The following is a 24063-nucleotide window of genomic DNA, read 5'->3' on the forward strand; positions in this document are numbered from 1 at the left end:
GACAGGAGGCGGAAGTTGTGCGATTAGATTGTCAAGTTCAGTCTGGGAGCAAGGATAATTGGGCGAGATATAAATGGATGCAAGCGTTAATGATACTCCCACTGTCATCCGAACTGCTACAACTTCTAAGGAGGTTTGTAGCTGGATATGTCTTGACGGTATAGTAGATTTTACAAGAACAGCTACCCCTCCACAGGCAGGACCATCAGAATCTCTGTCTCGTCTAAACATGGTATAATTTTTGAATCTGAGAGAGACTTTTGGTGATAGAAATGTTTCCTGTAAGCATACACCTACTGCATTTGTTTGAAAAAGTAAATCACTCAGGTCATCAAAATTACTGCGTAATCCTCTACAGTTCCATTGTATGAATTTATTCATTGTTTGGATTTGATTGAATAAGATTGATCTGACTGTTTTTTCTGAGAAGGCTTCAGTCTGCTTTGTTTTGATTTTTCATTCCTTGAAAAGGTTGGGCGTCCTGTTTCCATGGTATCATTAGCATATAATTCTAAAACCAATTCTTCATCCTCTCATTGAATATCAATTTCCATTTTCCTATTGCATTGTTTCACTTTTTCCTGGTCTTCAACGTTTGCTGATTTTGCCGTTTCGGGCAATGATGGCATAGCATCAGTTGGGATACTAATTGGTGTATTGCTGGTCTCGTTCACTGTAAGTTTCTTTTTGGATGTTAGCGCAGTTTTGGCCCAGGTGGAAAACGAACTGCTTGGTTCTATGGATACAACTGTTTGTGTTGCAACTGAGTGGCTACTTCTGGTTACTGATGCGTATGATCTGCTAGGCATGGTTAACAGAACTTGCTTTCTTGCTTCAGGATAGGTGACCTTATGCTCCACTTTATATTTCTGGATTTTTTTTCCTGTTTTCCAGAGGTCACATGCTTTAGAAAATGCAGGATGGCTTCCTTTACAGTTTGGACAAGTAGGAGAGGAAGCTGTACACTCTCCTTGGGAATGCTCCTTAGAGCCACAAATAGGACACACAGCATCGCCTCTGCATGCAGTCTGTGCATGGCCGTACTTCTGGCACTTAAAACAGCGAATGGGATTCGGGATGTAAAGTCGAATCTTGCAGTTTAAATAACCTGCTTTGACTGAAGATGGAAGATTCGGGGTGCTGAATGTCAAAATAATGGACCTAGTTGGTAGCAGGTTGCCATCTTTTTTGGTCATTATTCTCCGAGCATGTGTCACCTTTTGTTCGCTAAGCTCTTGTACTATTTCTTCTTCAGAAACAGTTAATAGGTTCCATTCACTGATAATGCCTTTAGACATGTTCAGGGTGTTATGGGGCATAACTGACACTGGAATATTGTTAAATGTTGTTAAATTTAACAATTTTTCTGAATGAGATGTTTTTGAAGTTTCAATTAACAGGTCTCCTGATTGGAGACGCTTCACCATTTTAGGGGATCCAACAACCGATTCTAAACATTTCTGTATCAGAAAAGGCGATAGCTTGCCGACAGGTTGTGTGGACAATGAGTGCATTATAAGAAATGCTGGCATATCTGAAATCTGTTTTTCCGTCCGAAGTCTCTTCGGACGACTGGACTCATGTTCTGAGACAGAGTTAACAACTTTGCCACCTGTGGGCTCCAGAGATGGATATTCATTACAATCCATCGTTGCTCCTTTTAGCCCTGGAAGAGGGAAATCCTTCTCCCGCCATGTGGAGGCAGGAGCAGTGCCAACCAGTGACCAAGCGATCTCTGACATTTAGGAAGATATCGTTTCGCAATGTAATAATTTCATTTTCAAGTAATATTTTTTCCGTGTGAAAAATCTCAGCGATTTTTTCTGCAGTGTTTCGTATCTAAGTCGACATTAAATGGATAAGAAATACAGTACAATATATTTAACAATGTCTTCAATTGTTTTAAAATCAGTGAATCTGGTTTCAAAATCATCCACAACTTTCTCAATTTCAGAAACATATTTCTCACTATTAAATTCAAAACAGGATATTTTTGCAAATGATCTTGCATAACTGCAAAATGATCGAATTTTTTTTCTTTGGCATCCTTAGCTATTGCCAAAAATTGATATTTATATGTAGAAATACTACTAATCATGTCACCCACATTTTAATTTTTTCCTTCTAATTCCAAATTCAGATCAATTAATTTACTGGTAAAATCTGCCAAAAGAAGCAGATCACACAACCACTCTGTATCTTGTAGCTACTGGTAATCATCTCCCCTTTGTTCAACAAATTTTTAATTTCATTCAGCAAATTTCGAAATCTGTAGAAATTTACTCTGACTCAGCCACCTCACATTTGTGTGTAATATCAGATCCGGTTCATTTTCATCAAGGTGCATTTTGAAAAGACTCCTTTCAAGAGATTGTCCTCTGATGGAATTCACAATTTTGAAAGCTATGTCCATAACACTTTTAGTATTTAATCTTTTGCTGCCTAACACTTGGTGGATGATACAGTGGTAACTCAAAAAATCTGGGAATTCGTCATCCTTTTGGCACAATGCGATGAATCCGTTAAGATGCCCTGTCATTGCTTTAGTTCCATCTGTCGTTATTGATACGAGCTTAAATAGTGTTAATTTTTGAGTGCATTAAATATATCAAGACCTCTAGTTCTTTCTTTTAATGAAATGATATCCAGCAGTTCTCTAGTGGCAGAATCATCTTAAATCATACGAATAAAAATGAGCAATAGAGCTGTATCACTGACATCTGTAGATTCATCCAGTTGTAAAGAAAAGGACATACAATTAGTAATACGAGCACACAATTGATTGCTCACATTTTTACTAATTTTTTCGATGCGTCGCATCACAATATTTCGACATAATTGCAGATCTTGAAAAGCACTTTTAATTTCATTTTTGTTCTAAAAACGCATCTTTAATGAATCGACCATGAGAAAATGGTTTTCATTTTTTTGCAAGAAACTACTCACTTTAAATGATGCTACAATTACTGCTTCAGATTGTAAAGCAGGTGTCACGAAGAAATTTTGTTGTGTGAATAATCTGGATTTAAGTTCTTTCAATTTATTTTTGTCTAAGGTCACTATTAGGAGGAAAATCCGATTGGTATTTACCATGGAGTGCGTTGAAATGATTTTCTAAATTTCCTTTTTTGGGTATAGCCACGGAAGCATTGCAAATTAAATAACAACATTTTTTTTTTATCATTACAAAAAAGTATTCTAGTTCCCACTCTTGATGAAAATGATACATTTTACTCTTTTTCGTAGTATTCATTTTAAATTAAAGGGTATTAAATTAACGTATAAGTACTGTCCAGTTATTAATATTAAGTAAGTTAAATAAGAATTCGACACATAAGCTATGCTCTCCACAACGTAACTGCTTGAATTTTCACGAGACAAGCCTAGCGGATGCATGGCGACAAGAGTGGCCATGTGGTTCAACGGATTTGTAATAAGAGTATGCAGTGGGGCACATAATAATAATAACATTTAGATTTCGACTAATCTATTTTTTATATATATTTAAAATTCATCGTGATCGACTTGTTGGCCACCCCCTGGTATAGATGAACAGAGAGAGAGATGTCCCTTCACAGCCAAAAGGCCATGGATTTATTAAGGTTAGTCACTACTACTGTGATAGTCATGAAGGCTAGTTGGTAAAAGTATACAGTACATGATGCAAAAATCAATGAAAGAAAGGTATTAACATTTTATTTTCAAGAAATATTAAAAAAAAAAAAAAAAAAAGAACAATTTGTGATACAATCTATACAAAAACAGAATACTTACAGAATTATTTTGCCATGAGAAACTTTGAATTTCAGAGAATTATTTTTATCAATTAAATTTTCCAATTTCATTATGGGTGTACCAGATTTTGCAAGTTTCATTTTCAATGCCCCTGCAATTCCATCAGCTCCTTCTGGAAGTGAAACGCCAAATTTTGAAATGCACAGTTTGATATGCGAAGATGATTCTTCCAAATCATGATTCTGGTTGCTATTATTTATTCTAGGCTTAAGAGAGAACTTTAAAGGAAGCGGCTTTTTTTCTGCTTTATCATTAGAAATAACCTCCATATTTGCTACTTCTAATGGTGTGTTAATCTTAAAAAAAGAAAAAAAAAAAAAAAAAAAAAGCGTTAAAAAGAGCATGTATATATTAACAGAAATTAAAGAAATTCTGACACCGTTAATAAAATATTGTATTCATTATCTTATTTAATTTATTAATATCAATTAATGTACATAAGTATATATATTATTGATACATACAAAGGGTACTAGGAAAGTTTTGCAATACAGCTTTGTTTATTTAATTTTTTCAAAGTAATTTCCTCTACATTCAATACACCTCTCCATCCTCCGAAACCAATCTTTAAACCAGTTCTGCCAAGTTTCACTAGGGAGTAAAGCACACTCGTTGTCCCAAGCCCGTAGAAGGTCCTCATCACTGGAAAACCGCCTCCTTTTAGCTTCATTTTCACATGCGGGTACAGTGCAAAGTCGCAGGGAGCAAGGTCTGGACTGTAGGGAGGGTGCTTGAGAAGTTTCAGTCCTGTCGTGGTCAAATATTCGGTGCAGGCTTTGGCGCGGTGAGCTGCAGCATTATCGTGATGGAGGTACCAGGTGTCCATTCTTGACTTTGGCCGCAGGTTCTTCATAGATCCAATGACTTTAGGCAGGCATTGTTCAGTATACCACTTAGCTGTGACTGTCTTCTGCGTGTCCAAAACGACACGTTCCACAATTCCACTCGATTTGAAAAATACAGCTATCATTTTCTTCTTTACAGATCGGGATTTTCTGACAATTACGGGTGTGTCGTCATCATCAAAGACCTCAAACTTTGTTTTGAGCCTTGGTCGGCAGATCGTAATAGTACAGCCAAGTCTCGTCACCTGTCACGATGTTGTTCACATACCGAGATTGTCCCTTATCAAACTTTTTTAACATCTCTCGGCACCAAGTCACACGTCGTGTCATCTGCTCTTCAGTCAGTTGATGCGGCACCCAGAGAGAACAAAGTTTCTTCACGTGCAAATGATCTTGCAGAATCGAACGAATTGCTGGTGCATTTAAGCCCAAAGTATCCTCTATCTGTTGGTAGGTCACTCGCCTGTTTTCGTCAAGCATTTTCCTCACAGCAGTAACGTTTTCCTCCGTAACTGACGTTCGTGGCCTTCCCGGCCTCTCAGAATCCTCCAGAATGAAATTTCCCCTTTGGAATTCTCTATACCACCTGAATATCGCTGTACGATGTGGACAATCATCATCTAGTGCAAGAGTAATTTCTTCTAAGCACTGGTCTATGGTTAAACCACGCACGAAATTATACCGCAAAACTGTCCTTATCTCATTTCGTGACCACGATGCCATCGCAAGCACTTTACACTCTCACTACTAATGAATAACTGAGCCCATCGACTTGGCGCGGTGGCTACTATGCACGTATGAACATGTCTAAACATGCAGCAACAAGCAGCTTCCTGTGATTCATTGTTGCGTCATATTTTGCAAAACTTTCCTAGTACCCTTTGTATATAGATCTATGTTGTTTAAGGTCAGTTGAAGTATATTTCAATAAATTTTAGTTTAAGTATGAATTTTGTCATGAAATCTGACATGAAGATGTGCTATATTCTCTTAAATGGTTTCAAATAATGGTAGAGACAGTTTTAATAGATGGCTGGATGAAAATAGCTTCTTTTTTATGTGACAAGAGTGGTGTGCAACAAAGTGTACATGAATATAACAGCTTATGTTAAATCCACATGGTATGCAATAATATGTAGTATAATGAAATAAATATTGTTTCTACAAGACAAGACAGTCAAAATAAGTAAACTTTATTAAAAATAAATGAAGTACACGAACACTGATAGATAAAAAATATATATAAAATATAAAAAATAAATACACTATGTACAAATTAAAACTAAATGTACAAATTAAAACTTATTGACCATCAAAAGTGATGGTCAATAATTTAAAGGTGAACTGTACAGTCTACAATATGCAAAAAAAACCTAGTAAACATGGGTCCTTAAGTGAATCCTTTTCAAGATATTGCACATTTCTAGTTGGGATACACCACTGATCAAGGTGAACTGCATAGAGTTGGGATCCACCACTGACTTGTTTGTTTAGGTTAGGTTATGCGCATTCTCTCTGTTTCCCCCTAGCAGGCATACTAGTACTTGTCAGTCAACATGGAAAGAGGTTACAGCAACGAAGATTATGCAGACATGCACTTCCTGTATGGTAATGCCAACAGCAGTGCACTTAAGGCTGCATATTTGAACCAAGAAGCATTTCCCCGCTGAAGGCAGCCCAACAGGCACACATTCATCAGGGTACATCAACACCTTAGAGAACATGGGTGCTTCACACAAGGCATATGAGCAGGTAGACCCAGAAGCATAACTCCTGATGTTGAGGAAAGGGTGTTAGAAAGAACATCATGTAACATCTGTAAAATCCTGTAGTGTTGAAATCAAAAATTAAAAATGTATTATCTTATGTTTAATAAAACCACCCTTAGCAAAGGATTCATAGCCTTTTGCTAAACTAGTGCTCCCATAGTCAGTGGTGGATCCTAACAGAAAATGTTGTTGTATTTGAGGTTTTTGGCACAAGGGCCTCTTGGGCCATATTGTGCCTGTTCATGGTTTGGTTTTCACTGATTTCACATTATGATTAGATGCTGTTATATAAATTTATGCGTTTTAAATACTTAAACAGATCCTCGAAATTTGCTTCCTTACCAAGAATATGTGATAAGGTTAAGGGTTCCTGCAAGTTGGAGAGGGAGCTAAAGCTGGAATTTCGGACAGATGAAAGGTGAGGACATTCAATGAGAATATGTTTTATTGTTAGGTGTGACTGGCAAAAAAAAGCACTGAGGCGGAGTCTCTCTCAAAAGCAAATGCAGATGAGTAGATGTGAATGACCGATGCGAAGCCTTGCCAGAATTACTTCTTGTCGCCTGTTTCTTCTAAAACAACATGTCCACAGTTGAGGCTCTTTTTTTTTTATCTGGAACAGTTTATTATTGGTTTGAGATTGCCAGAGGTGAGACCACTGTTTCCAACATGTTTTTTTAATAATGTATTTGTAGTCTGTGTATGGAACTTTCAGTTGACTGTAAGATCCAGAGTCAGGATGTTTAGCAGCCTCATTCGCACGATCATTACCTTGGATGCCGACATGACCAGGAATCCGGCAGAAGATAACCTTGTAGTTGGCTGTTTGATGGTAAAATAATTTAGACCGGATCTCTGTAAGAACGGGATGAGAGGGGGGAAAGGTAGATTGAAAGGCACTGATTGCACTTAAAGAGTCTGTATATATCAGAGATTGTTTGATATGATATTTGTTTATGTTATCTAGAGCCAGTTTTATTGCAAATAATTTTGCAGTATAGATACTGCATTCAGTGGGAAGAGAGGCAGCTGTTAAGAAGGTGGCAGAAACTGCTGCTGCACCAACAGCCGTATCTGTTTTGGAGCCGTCGGTATAGATACGAACTTTCTCTGAGTTTTCCAAAGAATGCAGTTTATGTAGCTGTTGAAAGTTGGTATTTGCCAGGGAGGAGTTTCCCCATCTTGAAAAGAAATTGTCACAGAGAGGTATGAATTCAGTCCAGGGAGGTTCAGGAGTAGCAAGGTCTTGGAATATATTCTTAAAGTTAATTTTCCAACTGATCATCAGTTCTTGCAGTCGAATCCCCGCGGGGCGGTTTTCATTACGTTTATTGTGATATAGCAGGGTGTGTTGAGGATCAAACAGATACTGCCAGCTGGGGTGAGCTGGAGTACTTCCAATCTTTGCTGCATAATTTAACAATAACATTTTTCTCATGAGATGCAGAGGGGATTCGTTTGCCTCAATATACAGGCTGTGAACCGGAGATGTTCTGAAGGCTCCACCAGCTATTCTAAGGGCACTATGCTGGATGGTGTTCAGACATAATAGAGAACTTTTCCTGGCAGGGTCGTAGACAGGTGATCCATAATCCAAGCGTGATCTTATTAAACCTCTATAGAGATGTAGAAGAGAGCTTCTGTCAGCACTCCAGGACATAGCAGAGACAGCTCTTAGTATATTCAGCTTTTTAAGAGAAGTATTCTGGAGGTACGCCATATGGGAAGCAAAATTTATTATCTAAATTTAACCCCAACAGACGGAAATTGTTAGTGACAGGAATCAGGCTGTTATTTAAAAATATTTCTGGATCCGGATGTAGTTTCCGTTTTTTAATTCATTTTTATTCATTTCAGAAATGAATAGCAGTAGACTTCTTTTCTGCTAGGGAATAACCATTCCGCAACGCCCATGATTCTATTCTAGCTATAGCAATTTGAAGTTTCCTTTCGATGGTGTTCACAGTCTGGGATTGAGTAGAGATAATGAGGTCATCGCAAACATGTATGATTGTACTGTATTTGGTACATCCCTTGTCATGTTGGTGATTCTTATTGCAAATAATGTTGGACTCAAAATGGAACCCTGTGGTACACTTTCCTCTTGTTCAAATGTTTTGGACAAATTATTCATGTATCTGACCTGAAAAGTTCTATGGCATAGGAAGCTTTGTATAAATTTGGGTAGATGATCTCTCAAGCCGAAAGAATGTAGATCTTTAAGAACACCATATCGCCAGGTGGTATCGAAGGCTTTCTGAATATCTAGATTAATCATGACCAGATGCTGTCCCCTTATGAAGGCATTACGTATATTTGACTCTGCTTTTATCATTACATCTAAGGTGGAACGGTTTTTTCGAAACCCATACTGATTACTATTTAGCAAGTTGTTAGTTTCCAGGAACCAGATTAACCGCCTGTGAACCATTTTTTCCAGGACTTTGCCTAAACAATTGGTCAGTGAAATTGGCCTATAGTTTTGTGGAAAGGTTCGATCCTTTCCGGGCTTTGGGAAGGCTAGAACTATTGAGTGACACCAGGAGATTGGGTAAGCATTTTCTAAGAATATTCGGTTGTAATAGTTTAACAATGATCTTTTTGCTCTGTAATTCAGTTGTTTTAACATTATATAGTAGATCCCGTCTGGACCAGCAGTGCTATTTGATGTTTTATTGAGCGCTCCAAAAAGTTCTGTTAATGTGAATGGCTGGTTATATGGATGTGAAACTCTCGTGGAAAGATTAATCTTATGCTGCTCTGCATTTTTTTAATTCGCTGAAAGGTTGGTTTGTAGGAGACTATTGCTGATATAATGGCGAATGATTCCGCTAAGGCATTTGCTATTTCTCCCGGGGATGACAACTCTTTCCCTTCCCAGTTTAGTATTGTAGCTGGGGACTGAATGTATTTGCCATTAAGTGCTTGTATTTTCCTCCAGATAATTCTGCTGTCTGTATCCTTGTTTATGCTCGAGGAAAAGCTAATCCAGGCATCTTTCTTTGCTTTTTGTCTTATTTGGCGGAACTTGGCTTTCAGTCCTTTGAAGTTAATTAGATTGGTAGTTGTGGGAAATTTACGAAATAAATTCCAAGCTCTATTTTTTACTGTTTGGCGTGTGTTCGGCCTCTTTGTGGACTTCAAAGGGGCCTTTGACACCCTTTGGTGGCAAAGTGCCCTGGCGAGGTTCCGGGAGGCTGAAGTGTCCATAAATATATATAAGCTTTTAAAGAGCTATTTTTCTGATCGTACCATTTCTGTCAAATCTGGACTGGAGGAGGTCTCTCGCAGAGTTACAAGAGGATGTCCACAGGGGTCAATACTTGGTCCCTTGTGTTGGAATCTGGTTTTTGATTCCTGGTTGGTTAAGAGTTTTCCAGCTATTCATATGATCGCATACGCTGACGATCTTACAATATTAATCCAGGGTAATTCTAGGAAAAGCCTTGAAGAATCAGCAAATGCTGTGCTGTTAGAACTCTCCAACTGGTCTTCAACACATAAATTGCAGGTTTCTATTGCAAAAACGTCTCAGATGTTGCTTAAGGGAAAGCTTGACCATGGAAGACCTCCAGTTATTAAATATAGGGAACAAACCATTAAGTACTTATCGAAGACCAAATACCTAGGCATTTATATTGATGATGCTCTCAGTTTCCTACCACATGTTCAGTATGTGAAAGAAAAGGCTAAATTGTTCCTGAGCCGAATTAAACAGATAACAAGACAAGACTGGGGTCTTAGAGGTCAAACCTTACGACTTCACTATAATTGTGTGTTTTTGTCGATAATTTCTTATGGAGCTGGTGCATGGGGCTTTAGAGCTAATAAAGTTGCTGTAGTAAAGCAACTGTTACAAGCACAGAGGGCTGCCCTCCTAACCATGTCAAGAGCTTGTCGAACTACCTCCACGATGGCTCTTCAGGTTTTGCTTGGGAAACTACCTGTCCATTTTGAAGTTCAGTACCACTACCTTAAGTATCACCTTTTGAAGAAAATACCATTGACCTATGATAACATCCAATTAGATCTAAGTGCTCCCATTAAGACTGAGAAGACAAGATTAAGGCAAATTTTTATTGCAAAATGGCAGAGGAGTGGTCTTCATCTGATATTGGTGCAGTCACAAGGGACTTTCTGCATGTAGCAAGGGAAATTAAAAAGGAGGAGTTAAAGTGGTTTTCGCCGGGCTTATATGGTATGTTTATATTAACTGGCCACGGAAGTATAAATACTAAACTTCACAAACTGGGACTTTCACCAACAACATCTTGTTTGTGTGGCCAGGAAGAAACTGTTAACCATATTCTTCATCAATGTCATTATTATAACGATCTTCGACGTGACCTACTTAGTGTAGTTCCTAACTTGGACTCCAGCAACAATAAAATTCTGGTAGAGTCTCAGACAGCTTTTAATGCTATGAATGTGTTTGCTTCTCGTGCATTTAAAAGAAGAACCGAAATTAGGTCCTAGTTTTACTGTTCCTGCGATTTCTTGGATCCTTTATTGGATTAGCAAAGAAATATCTCTCATTTTTGATTGGATTCTATATTTGCAACTGATTAGTATCATTAAGTGCTACACTATACTTTCCTGGATTTTATAATAGACTTGTTCTTGATGTGGAACTGTTTTCAGCAGAATAGGTATTTACTGTATAAGGAATTTTGCTCTACTCATCGAGATACTATTTGGCCTTTAGCGTTTCATAGTTTTTGGAATTAATATTTCTTTGTGAGTGAATACCACTGTGACATTTCATATTACAGACTTTTCCTAGTAACTCTGATATTAACTATCTTGGATGATTATCTTAGACTTTTTTGGGCTCTCTTAGAGCTTGTATTTAGGCAAGAACGTTTTAAAACATAATTTTGAACCCTGCCTAATGTGATCTCATCTAGGATTTGGACATGTATATTACTTTTGCGTTAACCCTGAAACATTTTATTTATTGGGCCAGGTTATGGCATTACCCTGGCATGACATTGGACGAATCTGTACATAGTGTATATTCTGCTGTGTTCCTGAAGAAGAGGATATTGTACATATTGCACATAGTGTCTTTCTGTGGAGCTTTTCAGAATTCGTGGAATTTGCTTTCACTATGTTTTTTGTTAGAAGATCAATTATTTCTTCAACAACTGAAGACGTTCTGCCTACAAGGGGTTAGGCAAACTGTAAATTAAGATGTTTTGCTGATCCTAGTTCCTAGAATGGGATTTTCCATGAGATAGGTCTCCATGGTTAGAGAAGTTAGTCCACTTCTCCCTACTTTATTCTTGCTTAACTTCTTCTCACTTCTAACTATTGGAGAGTCCCTCTGTTGATTCTCCTCTATTCTATCCATTTACCTCCCCAGATCCCAAACTTCTCCCTCTGTATTCCTCTTTTTCCACTTCATTCTCTTTTTCGGGCACTCTCAGGTGTTATGCCCTGGGCTTGCCCAGCAGGAGATAATTGATCCTGGCCGCCTCCACGTGGCGGGGATGGGGGGTGAGACGTAGTGACCAGGTGTTACTGCTTCTTACCTGCTAAGAGCCAGGTACCGGCCGATAACATAACAACAGAACACATCATAACACTTACATGTCCAACACACTACATACAATTGGCCGGTCTTGGCATAAGCTTCAACACAAGTACAATAGCGGCTTATGGGGGAAACCCTGGGATCCGCCACAACAACACATGAATATCCCTGAATATCCCTGTTTGGCGTGTGTGCAATCTTGATTCCACCAGTAATTACTATGTTTCCGTTTCCCCGGGAAAGAATTTTTGGTATTGCAGAGGTAGCAGCCTGTAATATTTGATTAGTTACATGTTCTGTGACATTGTCTATGGATTGAGATTGGATTATTTTATTGTCTAATTGCACATGAGATGCATATTCATACCAGCGTGCCCTATGAAATTTCCAAGTGGAGCGACATAGTGAAGGAGAGTTTACCCGTGTTTGCAGCTTGCAGAGAATCGGAACGTGATCACTGTTTAGTGGATTTTCAAGAACCGACCACTCCATAATACTATATACGGAAGGAGAACAGATTGACAGGTCTATTGCACTCATGGATCCTGTTTAAAAATTAATATAGGTAGGTTCACCAGTGTTCAGAAGGGTAAGTTGATAAGAGTCCAGAAGGGATTCTATCAACTTGCCTCTCTTGTCAATTGTTGGAGATCCCCACATCGGATGATGAGCATTAAAGTCTCCAAGTAAGCAGAAAGGAGACGGTAGCTGTTCTATTAGATTTTCTAGGTCATCTAAAGAAAATGAGAAATTAGGAAGAGTGATGCCAATTTCAATGCGCACTGCCACTACTTCAAAAGGAGTCTGAAGAGCAATATGTTTGGAGGGTATGTTGTTTCTTATAAGAACCGCCACTCCTCCATGGGCTGGAGAGTCGATATTTCTATCTCTTCTAAAGATAGAGTAATCTTTTATAGTAGGATACACTTGTGAATTTAAATAAGTTTCCTGGATCATAACGGTGGATGAGATCACATATATCATCTTTTATACTGCGAAACCCTCCGCCGAAGAATTCTTTCCATTAGGTTTTGTTGGTTGTTTTTGTTTCTGTCTGCTTTTTAGTTGTGACTTGTTTGCATCGATCCGATTTTCCTTTGTCTTTCTTTGGAAAAGTGTACGTCCCTATATGGCATTTTCTGGGTCATTGTGCTGGTCAACATCCATTCTGGTTGAATTTGGTGGTTTCAGTACCATGGATTCTGTCACTTTTTGTTTGCTGGTATTTCCTCCTGTGGGGTTGTTTTCAACCTCTTTGGTTGAGAGCAGTCATTTTCGGTATCATTTTCTAGTCTTGAGCTCGGTGGCTCTAAAGGTGGAAAAGAACTGTTTTCCATCTTTGCTCCTTTCAGCCCCGGGAGAGTGGATTTCTTCTCCCAGGTTACCGGCCCCGCCACAGGGAGGCAGGAGTAGTGCCGCTAGAGTGACCAAGCGGTATAAGGGTTAATGCGTTAGTTTAAAGAGAAAAAAAAGAAAGGTGGATTTCCTTCCTGTAACTTAGTTACAATTTGTAATACTAAGTTAACAAATAATTAATGGGAACGTAAGAAAACTTTACAAATGAATATAACTGTAGCTTTGAAAAAACGCTTTAGAAATCACTCAGGGAATCGCTTGATCACTATAATGCTTGGCACCCAGGGCCTCAGAAAATGTGCATTATCTCGAAAACGGTTCATTTGTGGCCGGATGTTCACTGGGACTTTTTTGCTTATTTTAGTTTGTACTTTTTCATCTTTAAATTATTGACCATCATTTTTGAAACACACTGTATACATCCAATAAATATAAAAAAATAAAATAAATAAATTATTAATATAATGAAAATAAAAGAAATACAACATACATGAAAATAAAAGCGATAAAATAAGCACAAAGAAGCTTTCATAGTGATGAGTGATGAGCCTCTATCAACTTAAACAAGATATATGATATATCATCCTATAACATCTGTATGTCAATCAACTTTAACCACCTTAGGGCGATCCTGGCAGGGTCTGCTGCTGCCTTAGGGTCAAGATGGCCCAAGGCAGTTAAAAGTTGATTGACATACAGATGTTACAGGATAACATAAAGCTGACTATGGATGTTTTATTATCAAGTTGAAATATATGATAACAAGCCCTTATATTATGTAAAGATATAGAGTATTGTGCAAGCATAAACAACAACAGGTGTAGATCATTTGTGGCGAAAAAGGATTACACTTTGATCAAGTGGCTGAAGAACTGATGTCATATTTGGTGATAGGTGATTGCACATAGGTCATTTACTTGACAATGAGGAGTGCAGTTATCTACAAAGAGCAAAAATTTCTATTTTTCTCACTCATCCTGTAATCTAAGTCTCTGATCTGTTCTTTGTAGATTTGCGATGTCATGCATAACTTTTGGTTTGCTTGATACATAGTCAGTAATGTCTCCAAACCTTTAAAGCATTGAGGCTTCTGGGATTTCCCAATGATTAAAAGAGGAAGCAACTCTGTGGCAGCGATGTTTGGAGAACAGTAATATGTTGTTTGGCTTTTTTCCGCCACTACATTTCTTGCCTTTAAATGTGTTTTATCTGGCAGCAATTAAAAAAAAAGAGTCCAGTTTCATCAGCATTGAAGATGTCAATGTGGTCATATGTCAGCAAAATATTTTTTAAACAACTTTCCTTTCATTCCTTTGTAGAGTCAAGTTCCACAGCTACACTTTTGCCACACTTTTTTGAAAGACAGGCCATGACAAGAAATTTCTGGAACCATCTATCTGAACTTTTAAATTCTTCAATATCCATTTGATGCCCAAACAATTCAGTCTTAGCTTTTAAAAGATTACCATCTATGGGAACATTTTTAGTCTGCCTCATCATCATTAGCCATTCCAAGAGTACCTTTTCAAGATCTGGATACCCTGCTTTTCAATGCTCGAATTCTACCCAGTGCAGTAAATTTCTCTGAATTTTCAAATCTTTTTCCAATCTTTCAAAATAGTGAACAGAGTATTCTTAGGAATGCCAAACTGTTTGGCGATGTCATTCCACTATCGACACTATTATCTACAGCTTGCAAAATCCTAATTTTATTTGTGATGGGCAAAGCTATCTGCTTTCTTGGAGCCATACCAATAAACATACACTCTAACTAATGAAATTAACTTTTAGTCGATGTTCATTTCATTATCACAATGTGAGAAAAGAGCATGAGAAATCTTAAAAATTGATTTCTCATGATCAGGCTGCAAGCTTGTCAATTACTTCAATATATTAGAAGCATTCTGTCATTTTTAAAAGTGAACATTGTAATAAAAAATTAAAAATTCAGATTAAGAGGTAGAAATTTATGGTCATTATAGAGAAATTCTTTTATTTTCAATGCCGTTATACTGAATGTAAAATACTATTAGGTTAATGAGAAACTGGTCAGGACCAACAACATAGGATGTTATAATGTGTTTGGACGTTAAAAACAGGGTTGCTATAAAGAGCTTCGACTGTATATAATAATAATAATAATAATATCAAATAACAGTTAATATGAATTTTGCTCATTTCAGGTCTCCTGCAATCATCTTATTATTGCCCAATTCTCCTTGCAACTGTATATTACATGTAAACTTATTCTGTATAATTTTGATTTCATTAATAAGCCAATTCTTTTAGGCCTGATGACAGAATTCAACACAGAATCCAGAAATGGTTCAGTATATGGTTCTATACTGTGTATGAGTTTAATTTAATTTTTGTAATAATTTGTACACAATAAAATTCATTACATGTGATTTAAATTAGTGTTATTCATTTTTTACATTAAAGCTCAAAAATTTACAAGTCTTATATGAATGTTACATTTAGTTATCCTTTCAACAATTCCTATTTTTGATGACTTGAGAAATGGGGGATAAAGAATTAATTCCATGTGAATAAAAAACATACAGGGTAAGATCCACAAAATTAGGTTTTTAATATATTTAAGAAAAGTGAATTAATAACTTACGTTTGCACTTGGTTGCTTACTCTCAACAAGTACATTTTTTATTTTTTGTCTCAAAGGTGGTAATTTTAATTTCTTTTTGTCTTCTTTTTCAATTTTTGTTTTGCCATTAATGTATTTCTGAAAATGATAATAAAAAAATAATTAAAGAAATGAAGAATTATTATAATTCAAATTTTAAATACTTTATTGAAAAAATAAAACTAATGCTTATTTAAGGAGCTAAGCTTTTTAAGATTTATAACTACTTTGTAAGAATAAGCCTTACTCTGAATAAAATTATTCAGGTATGTCATTCAGTTATTTAACAAATAATGATTCAAAGTGAATCAGTATATTCAATACTATTAAATTTTTTCTGTCAATAAGCTGACCTTGTCTGTCTGCACTAGGAGTATCCCATTTTTGTTTCAGTTTCAAAGTGGAAAAAAAAAAAAAAAAAAAATGTCAGGGTGGATGCTGTTAATGTGGAATAGTTATTTCTCAAAATTATTTCTACCATGATTCCAGATCAAAGATCACATCAATGGCTCATAGCTTAGGCATATGTGTATACAGATAGAAATGGCAATGCTTTCAAGGTCCTTTTCACTTGCACCATTCTAGATGTCCTTTTCAACACCCCTCCTCCAGCATACAGGCTGGACTAGTTAATAACACTGGTTGGAATCAGCTTTTTTTCCTCAAATAATTTCAACAAATTCTCGCAGGAAATATGTTCAAAAACTCAGATATGTGCTTAAAGGTGTTCACAAAACTCAGTTTTCAAACACTGTAGGTTAAAGACAGACCAAGACCTATAGATGGTTTAATCATCTTTTCCATCTACTTTTTCTATTTATTTATTTTTATTCTTTTCTAGAACATTCAGGAGCTTTCTACAGCATTCGAGAATGTTCTAGAATACAGGCTGACCTCAATTAACACAATTAATTTGTCAAACAAGTGCATTGTGCAAAACAATTTAAACAGTTTAAAAAAATTTAAACAGTTCTACTCTAGTGCTGTCATAGATGTTTTCACATAAAATAAAACATCTTTTGTGCATACAGGGCTGCTTTTTTTTTTTCTTTTTCTAAAAATTTCTCAATTCCACTGTTGAAGGCTGTAACACTTCAGCTGTTTGTAACATATGGTGACTTCTGCACCAGATATATTGGTTTATTTACTTTATTTATTTTAAAGTATTTTATAATTTAATATTTTATTTTATCTATTTCTATTCAGAGTTTGCCACTTTTTTGGGCAACTTTGATGAGTGGTTCCTCCAATTTAGTAAATATGTTGCATTTTATTCATGCAGAGTTGAGTTTTTTTCTCATACCTATTTTGTCTTTTTTTTTTTTATTTATTTATTTTTTGAGAAGACAGGACATGCACAGGGCCGCCGCAAGTGGGTAGGGTGAGGTAAGCGTCGCTTACGGGCGGCAGTTCAAGAGGGTGCCAAAAAAATTTGACATATACAAGTTGGACCTCTGTTTAATGAACTTCTTTACAGAGAAATCTGATATTTGTGATTTTTTTAAAATTTCCGTGGGTAATTACATTTATAATAGTTTCAGTAGAACGAAGAAAATTTCCATATAACGAACGAATTACGAGAGACTTTACTGGGAATGCATTGTTCACACCTATTGAGTTAATTGAGTCAATTAGTGCTGCTGCTAAGCACGAATTAAGCGCCAAAAAGGGATTACCATTCTGCAACTTAGGGTTACTCTTAAAACCTATTCAACCGCTTGTCCCACATACGCAGAAGTCGCACTGGTCATCTGATTGGTTTTACACAATCAGTGCGACTTCCATCATTTACCAGTATTCAACACGACAGGCAAATAAATCATTTGAAATACAAAAAGTACATGAAATTGCAGGCACATTCATTTGCTTATCCGGATCCGTGTTTCATATTTATATTTTGCAGTTATGTTGTTGTTAAATTTGTTGGTGAATCAGCAACTTAGGCTATAATGCACTGATTACTGTCTAATATCTTCTTCTTCGTTTGTCTTACGCGTGATATGACTCATATATTGTGATATTTATTTATCAATTTTAGAAAGAGAAAAGTGTCATCCATATCCTCACGATCTCCTAGAACACACTGTAATGATAACTGGCTGGAGTTATGAAAATGAGAGAAGAAAGCAGTTTTCCATTATTTCAGATATAGCGGGCATTTCAGGATGATATGTTTTACTGTTAATGAGCATAAGCAGTTACTGCATTGTGGAGGATCATCGTTTGTTAGTAGGTAGCTATGAGTGAGGAATGCATGACCAATGCGTAATCTGGCCAGGATGGTTTCTTCCTTTCTGTTTCGTCTCAGACTGGATTGCCATTGCTTGGGTTCTCTCTTGATTTCAAGAAGTTTATTATTTGCTTGATCTTGCCACATGCGTGTCCACTCTTGTTTATACATCTGTTTGATAATGGATTTATGGTCAATATAAGGAGTCCTGAAATTAGATGGTATCACATTTATAGCACATTTAGCAGCTAAATCTGCCTGCTCGTTTCCTGGTATTCCAACGTGTCCAGGGATCCAACAAAATATTACTAGCTGTCCATGTCTGTGAAGTTCTAGTAGCTGTGCCCAAATTTTTTGTACCAGCGGATGACTAGGGAAGAATTTACACTGTAGAGCATTAACAGCACTTAACAAATCCGTATATATGATGGATTTGATATACGAGTCTTTTTTGATATTCTCCAGGGCTAGAACAATACCGTATAATTCTGAGGTATGAGTACTGCATTCAGACGGAAGCTGTCTGGAGATGGTGACATTTGGTATTACTACAGCGGTACCAACTTTACTACCAATTTTGGATCCATCTGTATATATTTGAATGGAAGTGCTAAACTCAGAGGAGTGGGTCATATGAATTTACCTTATGTTGGAATCTGGAAGGTTATTCTTTCCCCATTGCTGAAAGTGTCTATCAATATGTATCGAGGGCATTTGCCATAGCTGGGTTTCCATGCCAGTATCCTGAAGTATGTTAGTAAAATTCAGATCCCAGCTTGTGATAAGAGCTTGAAACCTAATGCCAGATGGTTTATTGAGCCGTGGTTTACTTTCCTAAAGTTTACTCCATTTGGGCATAAAGAGATATTGCCATATGGGATGATGTGGAAGACTGCTGATTTTGGCTGCGTAATTTAGTAACAGAACTTGTCGTTGAAGATGTAGCAGTGGCTCATAGGCTTCGGTATATTGGGCTTAAGATTGGTGAAGTATGAAAAGTCCCCAGTGCAATTCATAGGGCACTATGATGTACGGGATCGAGCCATTTCAGTGCACTCGGTCTGGTCGAGTCATATGCAGGAGACCCATAGTCTAACCTGAATCTAATCAGCAAGCGATATAGCTGTGGCAACATATAGCGATCTGCACCCCATGACATAGAAGAAATTACTCTGAGAAGATTTAGTTTTCTAAGACAACTTGTACGAATATGTTTTTATATATGTTCCAGGAAGTTTAATTTTTTATCAAATATTACACCAAGGAACACTAAGCTGGAAAGTAATACGATGAGAATCTAACTATAGGTCTGGATCAGGATGTAAAGAACGTTTGTGACAGAAGTGTAAGGACCATTGAATAGGTCCTTTTGTTGGACCTATTCAATGTTTTAGATGCTGTAAGAATCATTGAAGAATTTTGGGATGAAATTCACAAAAAAACATTGAATAGTGTCTGGAAGAAACTTCGTCCATATTTTTTCCAAAACGAGATGAAAACAATGCCAGAAACTGATCATGTTGCTCATGTGATAGAAGAAGTTGTTAATCTTGCCAGGCAATTAGATTTGGAAGTCAATGGTGATGATGTCAACGAGCTGTTGGATTCACATAGTCAGGAGCTGACAATGAATGAGCTCATAGAGATGCATGAGCAAAACGTCACTGAAGTATCTGACTTTTTGGTTTAGAAAGTTGATATCTGTTGTTTCTGGCCCAAGAGACTATTTTGTTAATGGTACCTTGTCTTTCAATTAGTCGCATATTTTGAAAGTGACATGAGATGGCAAGATCGTCGGCATATAGGTATGCATCAACTGTATTAGGTATACACTTGGTTATGGCATCAATCCTAATGGTGCTCAACACTGAACCTTGGGGAACTCCCTCTTCTTGTACATATGCTCGAGACAATGATGAATGGAATCGGATCTGAAACGATCTATTGCCGAGAAAGTTTTTAATGAATATCGGCAGATGACCCCGAAGTCCACATTTATGTAAGTCCTGAAGAATCCCATATCGCTAAGTTGTATCGAAGGCTTTCTCTATGTCAATGCATATCATGACTAGGTGCTCATTTCTGAGGAAAGCGTTCCGGATATTTGTTTCTGCTTTGATAATGAGATCAAGTGTAGATCTTCTTCTCCGGAAGCCATGCTGGTTTGTACTTAGAATGTTTTCCGTTTCTAGAAACCATGTCAATCTATCGTTTTTCCCAGACAACTGGTTAGAGAAATAGGGCGGTAGTTTCTGGGATCTGTGTAGTCTTTTCCTGGTTTCGGGAAAGCTAGCACATAAGAATGGCACCAGCTAGCAGGGTAATACTCCTCTAGAAAAATTCTGTTATACAGTTGTAATAGGGCAGTTAACGAATCCTTATTTAAATGACAGATCATGGTGTAAAAAATTCCATTGGGGCCTGGAGCACTATTCTTTAATCGGGAAAGTGCACTGTGCAATTCAATCATGGTCAGAGGTAGGTTATAAGAATATGGGACGGCAGTATTAAATTTTAGTTTGTATTTTTCTGTCTTGGATTTTACCAATTGAAATGCTGGTTCATATGTGGCAACAGCTGAAAGTGTTTCAAATGAAGTACCTAAGACATTGGCAATCTCTAGAGGTTCAGAAATTTCCTTCCCTCTTACAAGCAGAATAGGGGAAGTTGTTTGCGAGTATGTGCCATTAATTCGTTTGATTTTTTCCATATTGTAGAAGTATCTGTGGATCTGTTTATGGTGGAAGTGAAACGTGCCCATGCTTCTTTTTTACTCTCTCGTCTTATATGACGAGCTTTAGCTCTGGTTCTCTTAAACTGTAGGAGGTTGGCTGTGGTTGGATATTTTCGAAACAGATTCCAGTACTTATTCCTTTCTTTTTTAGCATTGTTGCATGCTTCATTCCACCACATTTTTGGATGAAGCCGGATTTTGGATGAAGATTTTGGAATAGCAGCCTTCGATACTTTAATCATTTTTCGTGTAGTATACCTGACTGCAGAATCAATTGTGAGGGTTGTAATGACGAAAGTATCTATTTGAGCTATTTCCTGGTATTTTGTCCAGTTAGCCTTTTCAAATTTCCAGGGTGTCCTAATGTCTCTTTGGGGAGGAGAACTTGAGCTGAAAGTACAGATGATAGGAAAGTGATCGCTACCACAAGGGTTATCAGTGACAGTCCAGTCTATGATAGGAAATATTGCCGGGGAGCATACTGAAAGATCAATAGCTGAACATGAACCAGATGGAGAGTGTATGTATGTGTGATCACCAGTGTTTAGAATTGTTAGATTATGTTTATCTAAAAATTTTTCTGTTATCTGTCCTCTAGAGTCAAGATGTTGGGAACCCCATAGGGGGTGATGGCCATTCCAGTCACCCATAATACAAAAGGGAACAGGTATTTGCTTTACTATATCATCTAAATCATCAAGGCTGTATGTATGGTTTGGCGATAGATACAACGAAACTAATGTTACTGTTATACCAATGGTGACACAAACCGCAATCGCCTCTAAAAATGTTTGCATGTGGATAGGTCTACAGGGAACTACAGAGTTCACTATAACTGCTACTCCTCCATGAGCTGAATTAGAGGAACTTCTATCTTTTCTATATATAGTATAATGCTTAATTGTCATAGATACTGTATTTGTGAGATTGGTTTCTTGAATGCATACTGCAACAGGCTTATATTTCCTTAATAGATCATAAAAGTCATCTACGTTAGCACGGAGCCCACAGCAATTCCACTGAATAACTGTACTCATTGTTTGGTTTTAACTGGTGTCTGCTAAAATCCGTGAAGTAGTCTGCTTACGCCTGTCTATTTTTCCCTTTTCCTTCTTTGAGAAAACTGGTCTGCCTGTGTCGATGTCATCTTCTGGATGAATTTCAAGAATTGTATCGTCTTCGCCTGCTTTTTCATCGATGTCCATGGTATCAGATCTGAGTTTGTATTTATCACTTCTTTCAGAGCTCTTGATTTGTTCTTTCTGTTGCTGTTTGGGATTCTTATCTGGAGGTACTATTACTGGTGTATTTACTTCTTGAGTTACATATTTGGAGGGAGAGTGTTCCTTTGATGAAGAAAGTACTGATTTAGCCCAACCAGATATAGAGATATTTGGAGAGACTGAGCAGTCAGTTTGAGTTGATAGTGAGCGTAGTCGTTGAGTTGATAGTGAGCATAGTCGTTGAGTTGATAGTGAGCATAGTCGTTGAGTAATTGTCGCATACGTAGATGATTTAACAGGAATTGTAAATTGTTTTTTTGCCTCTTGATATGACACCTTATGCTCTATTTTATATTTCTGAATATTCTTCTCTCGTTTCCATTGATCACAGTCCTTAGAGACGGCAGAATGATTTCCATGGCAATTAGGACAGTTTTGAGTTTCCTTGTTACAATCGGTATGTGTGTGTTCTTTAGAACCACAAGCAGCACAAGTGACTACACCTCTGCATACAGTTTGTGAATGACCAAATTTTTGGCACTTGAAGCACCCTACCGGATTGGGAATGTATGGTCGAACATGACATCTGAAGTATCCAGCCTTTATAGTTGTGGGGAGAATTAGTGTTTTAAAAGTCAGTATAACTGTTCGAGTAGGGACAAGCTCTCCATCTCTTTTGATCAAAATTCTTTTGGCGTGGATTACATTTTGGTTGTTTAATTCATGGACAAGTTCATCTTCCGATACATTTAGGAGATCCCATTCTGATATTTCCCCTTTAGAGGAGTTCAAGGTGGCATGTGGGGTAACCTTTGTGGGAATTCCACCAAAGGTAGAAATTTTCAGGAGTCTCTCTCTCTCTGCATGTCTATGTTCATTCATCTCCACTAATAAATCTCCAGATCTTAATCAACAAACCATTTTTGGAGGGCCAGCCACATTTTCGAGACATTTCTGAATCAAAAATGGAAATAACTTACTCAGTGGTTGGTCTGTGGAGGAATGCAATATTAAAAAGAGAGGAGCAGAATAATCTGTCCCTTCTTTTTTTTGTTTCTTGGCATGGGATGGGTTTAAGTCATGATCTAGGTCATGCCTATCTAGATCTGGATCAGTAGATCCGCAGCTGGACTGTTTTGTGTCCATCACTGCTCCTTTTAGCCCCGGGAGAGTGGATTTCTTCTCCCAGACTTCCAGCCCCGCCACATGGAGGCAGGAGCGCTGCCACCAGTGACGAAGCGATAAAGAGATTAGTTGTTAGTGTGTTAATAAGTTATTCCTATACACAAAAAGAAAGGTGTCTTGCCTTTCTGTCAAGTGAACTAACTTCTTTCCTTCAGAAGTGCAAAATTAAATAACTTCAGAAAAATAACACTATTCTATAATCAACTGCTCTTTTAAGTAAATCGCTTTCAAAATTGCTATAGTCACTTGCGCTGACTCTATTTAAAAGTTACAGCTGACAGTTACAGGCTCCGCAAAAACGATAAGTGTTTGCCTTTTATTTACATGATTGTTGTTTTATATTGTACTTAATACGTAGTCATATAGTTATAGTTACGCTGGTTATTTTTTATTTTAATTTAGATAAAGAGTTTTTGTGGATTTTACTTACGATAGGTAAAACCGTTATTTTTGTTCGATTTTTGTAGCCATTGTTTTTGTATATAGGGAATTCAAAGTTTTTGTAGGGAATTCAAATTTTTTAATTGAGGTAGCTCTAACGCATAATTATATACTAATACGCTTCACTGTTTCTATTTCATAGTTTCTATTCAAATACTACTGACATTTAATTTATTGATTTTATTAATTTAAACTACCATGACCCGAACTAGAGCAGCAAAGCAACGGGCACAAAGTGGCAGGAGTGTTGTCACAAAGATATAAGGAATGCAGAACTGGAATTTGGGGAGTACAATGTGTACAGAAAG

At 37.2% G+C, this 24063-nt stretch overlaps 1 protein-coding gene across 1 annotated transcript in view; it reads right to left on the reverse strand.

Moving 5' to 3' along the window:
- The window catches only part of LOC150086849 (histone lysine demethylase PHF8-like), a 445826-nt gene that overhangs the window by 206740 nt on the left and 215023 nt on the right, over positions 1 to 24063 (reverse strand). Inside the window, exons 12-13 of the mRNA XM_090371623.1 lie at positions 15925 to 16041; positions 3775 to 4091 (exon numbers count right to left, since the gene is read on the reverse strand). Coding sequence (XP_090227749.1) covers positions 3775 to 4091; positions 15925 to 16041 — 434 coding nt within the window. The remainder of the gene's footprint in view (positions 1 to 3774; positions 4092 to 15924; positions 16042 to 24063) is intronic.

The sequence above is a fragment of the Mastigoproctus giganteus genome, chromosome 4 (genome assembly GCF_048544385.1).
Source record: "Mastigoproctus giganteus isolate SK-2022 chromosome 4, ASM4854438v1, whole genome shotgun sequence".
Taxonomy (NCBI): Eukaryota; Metazoa; Arthropoda; class Arachnida; order Uropygi; family Thelyphonidae; genus Mastigoproctus; species Mastigoproctus giganteus.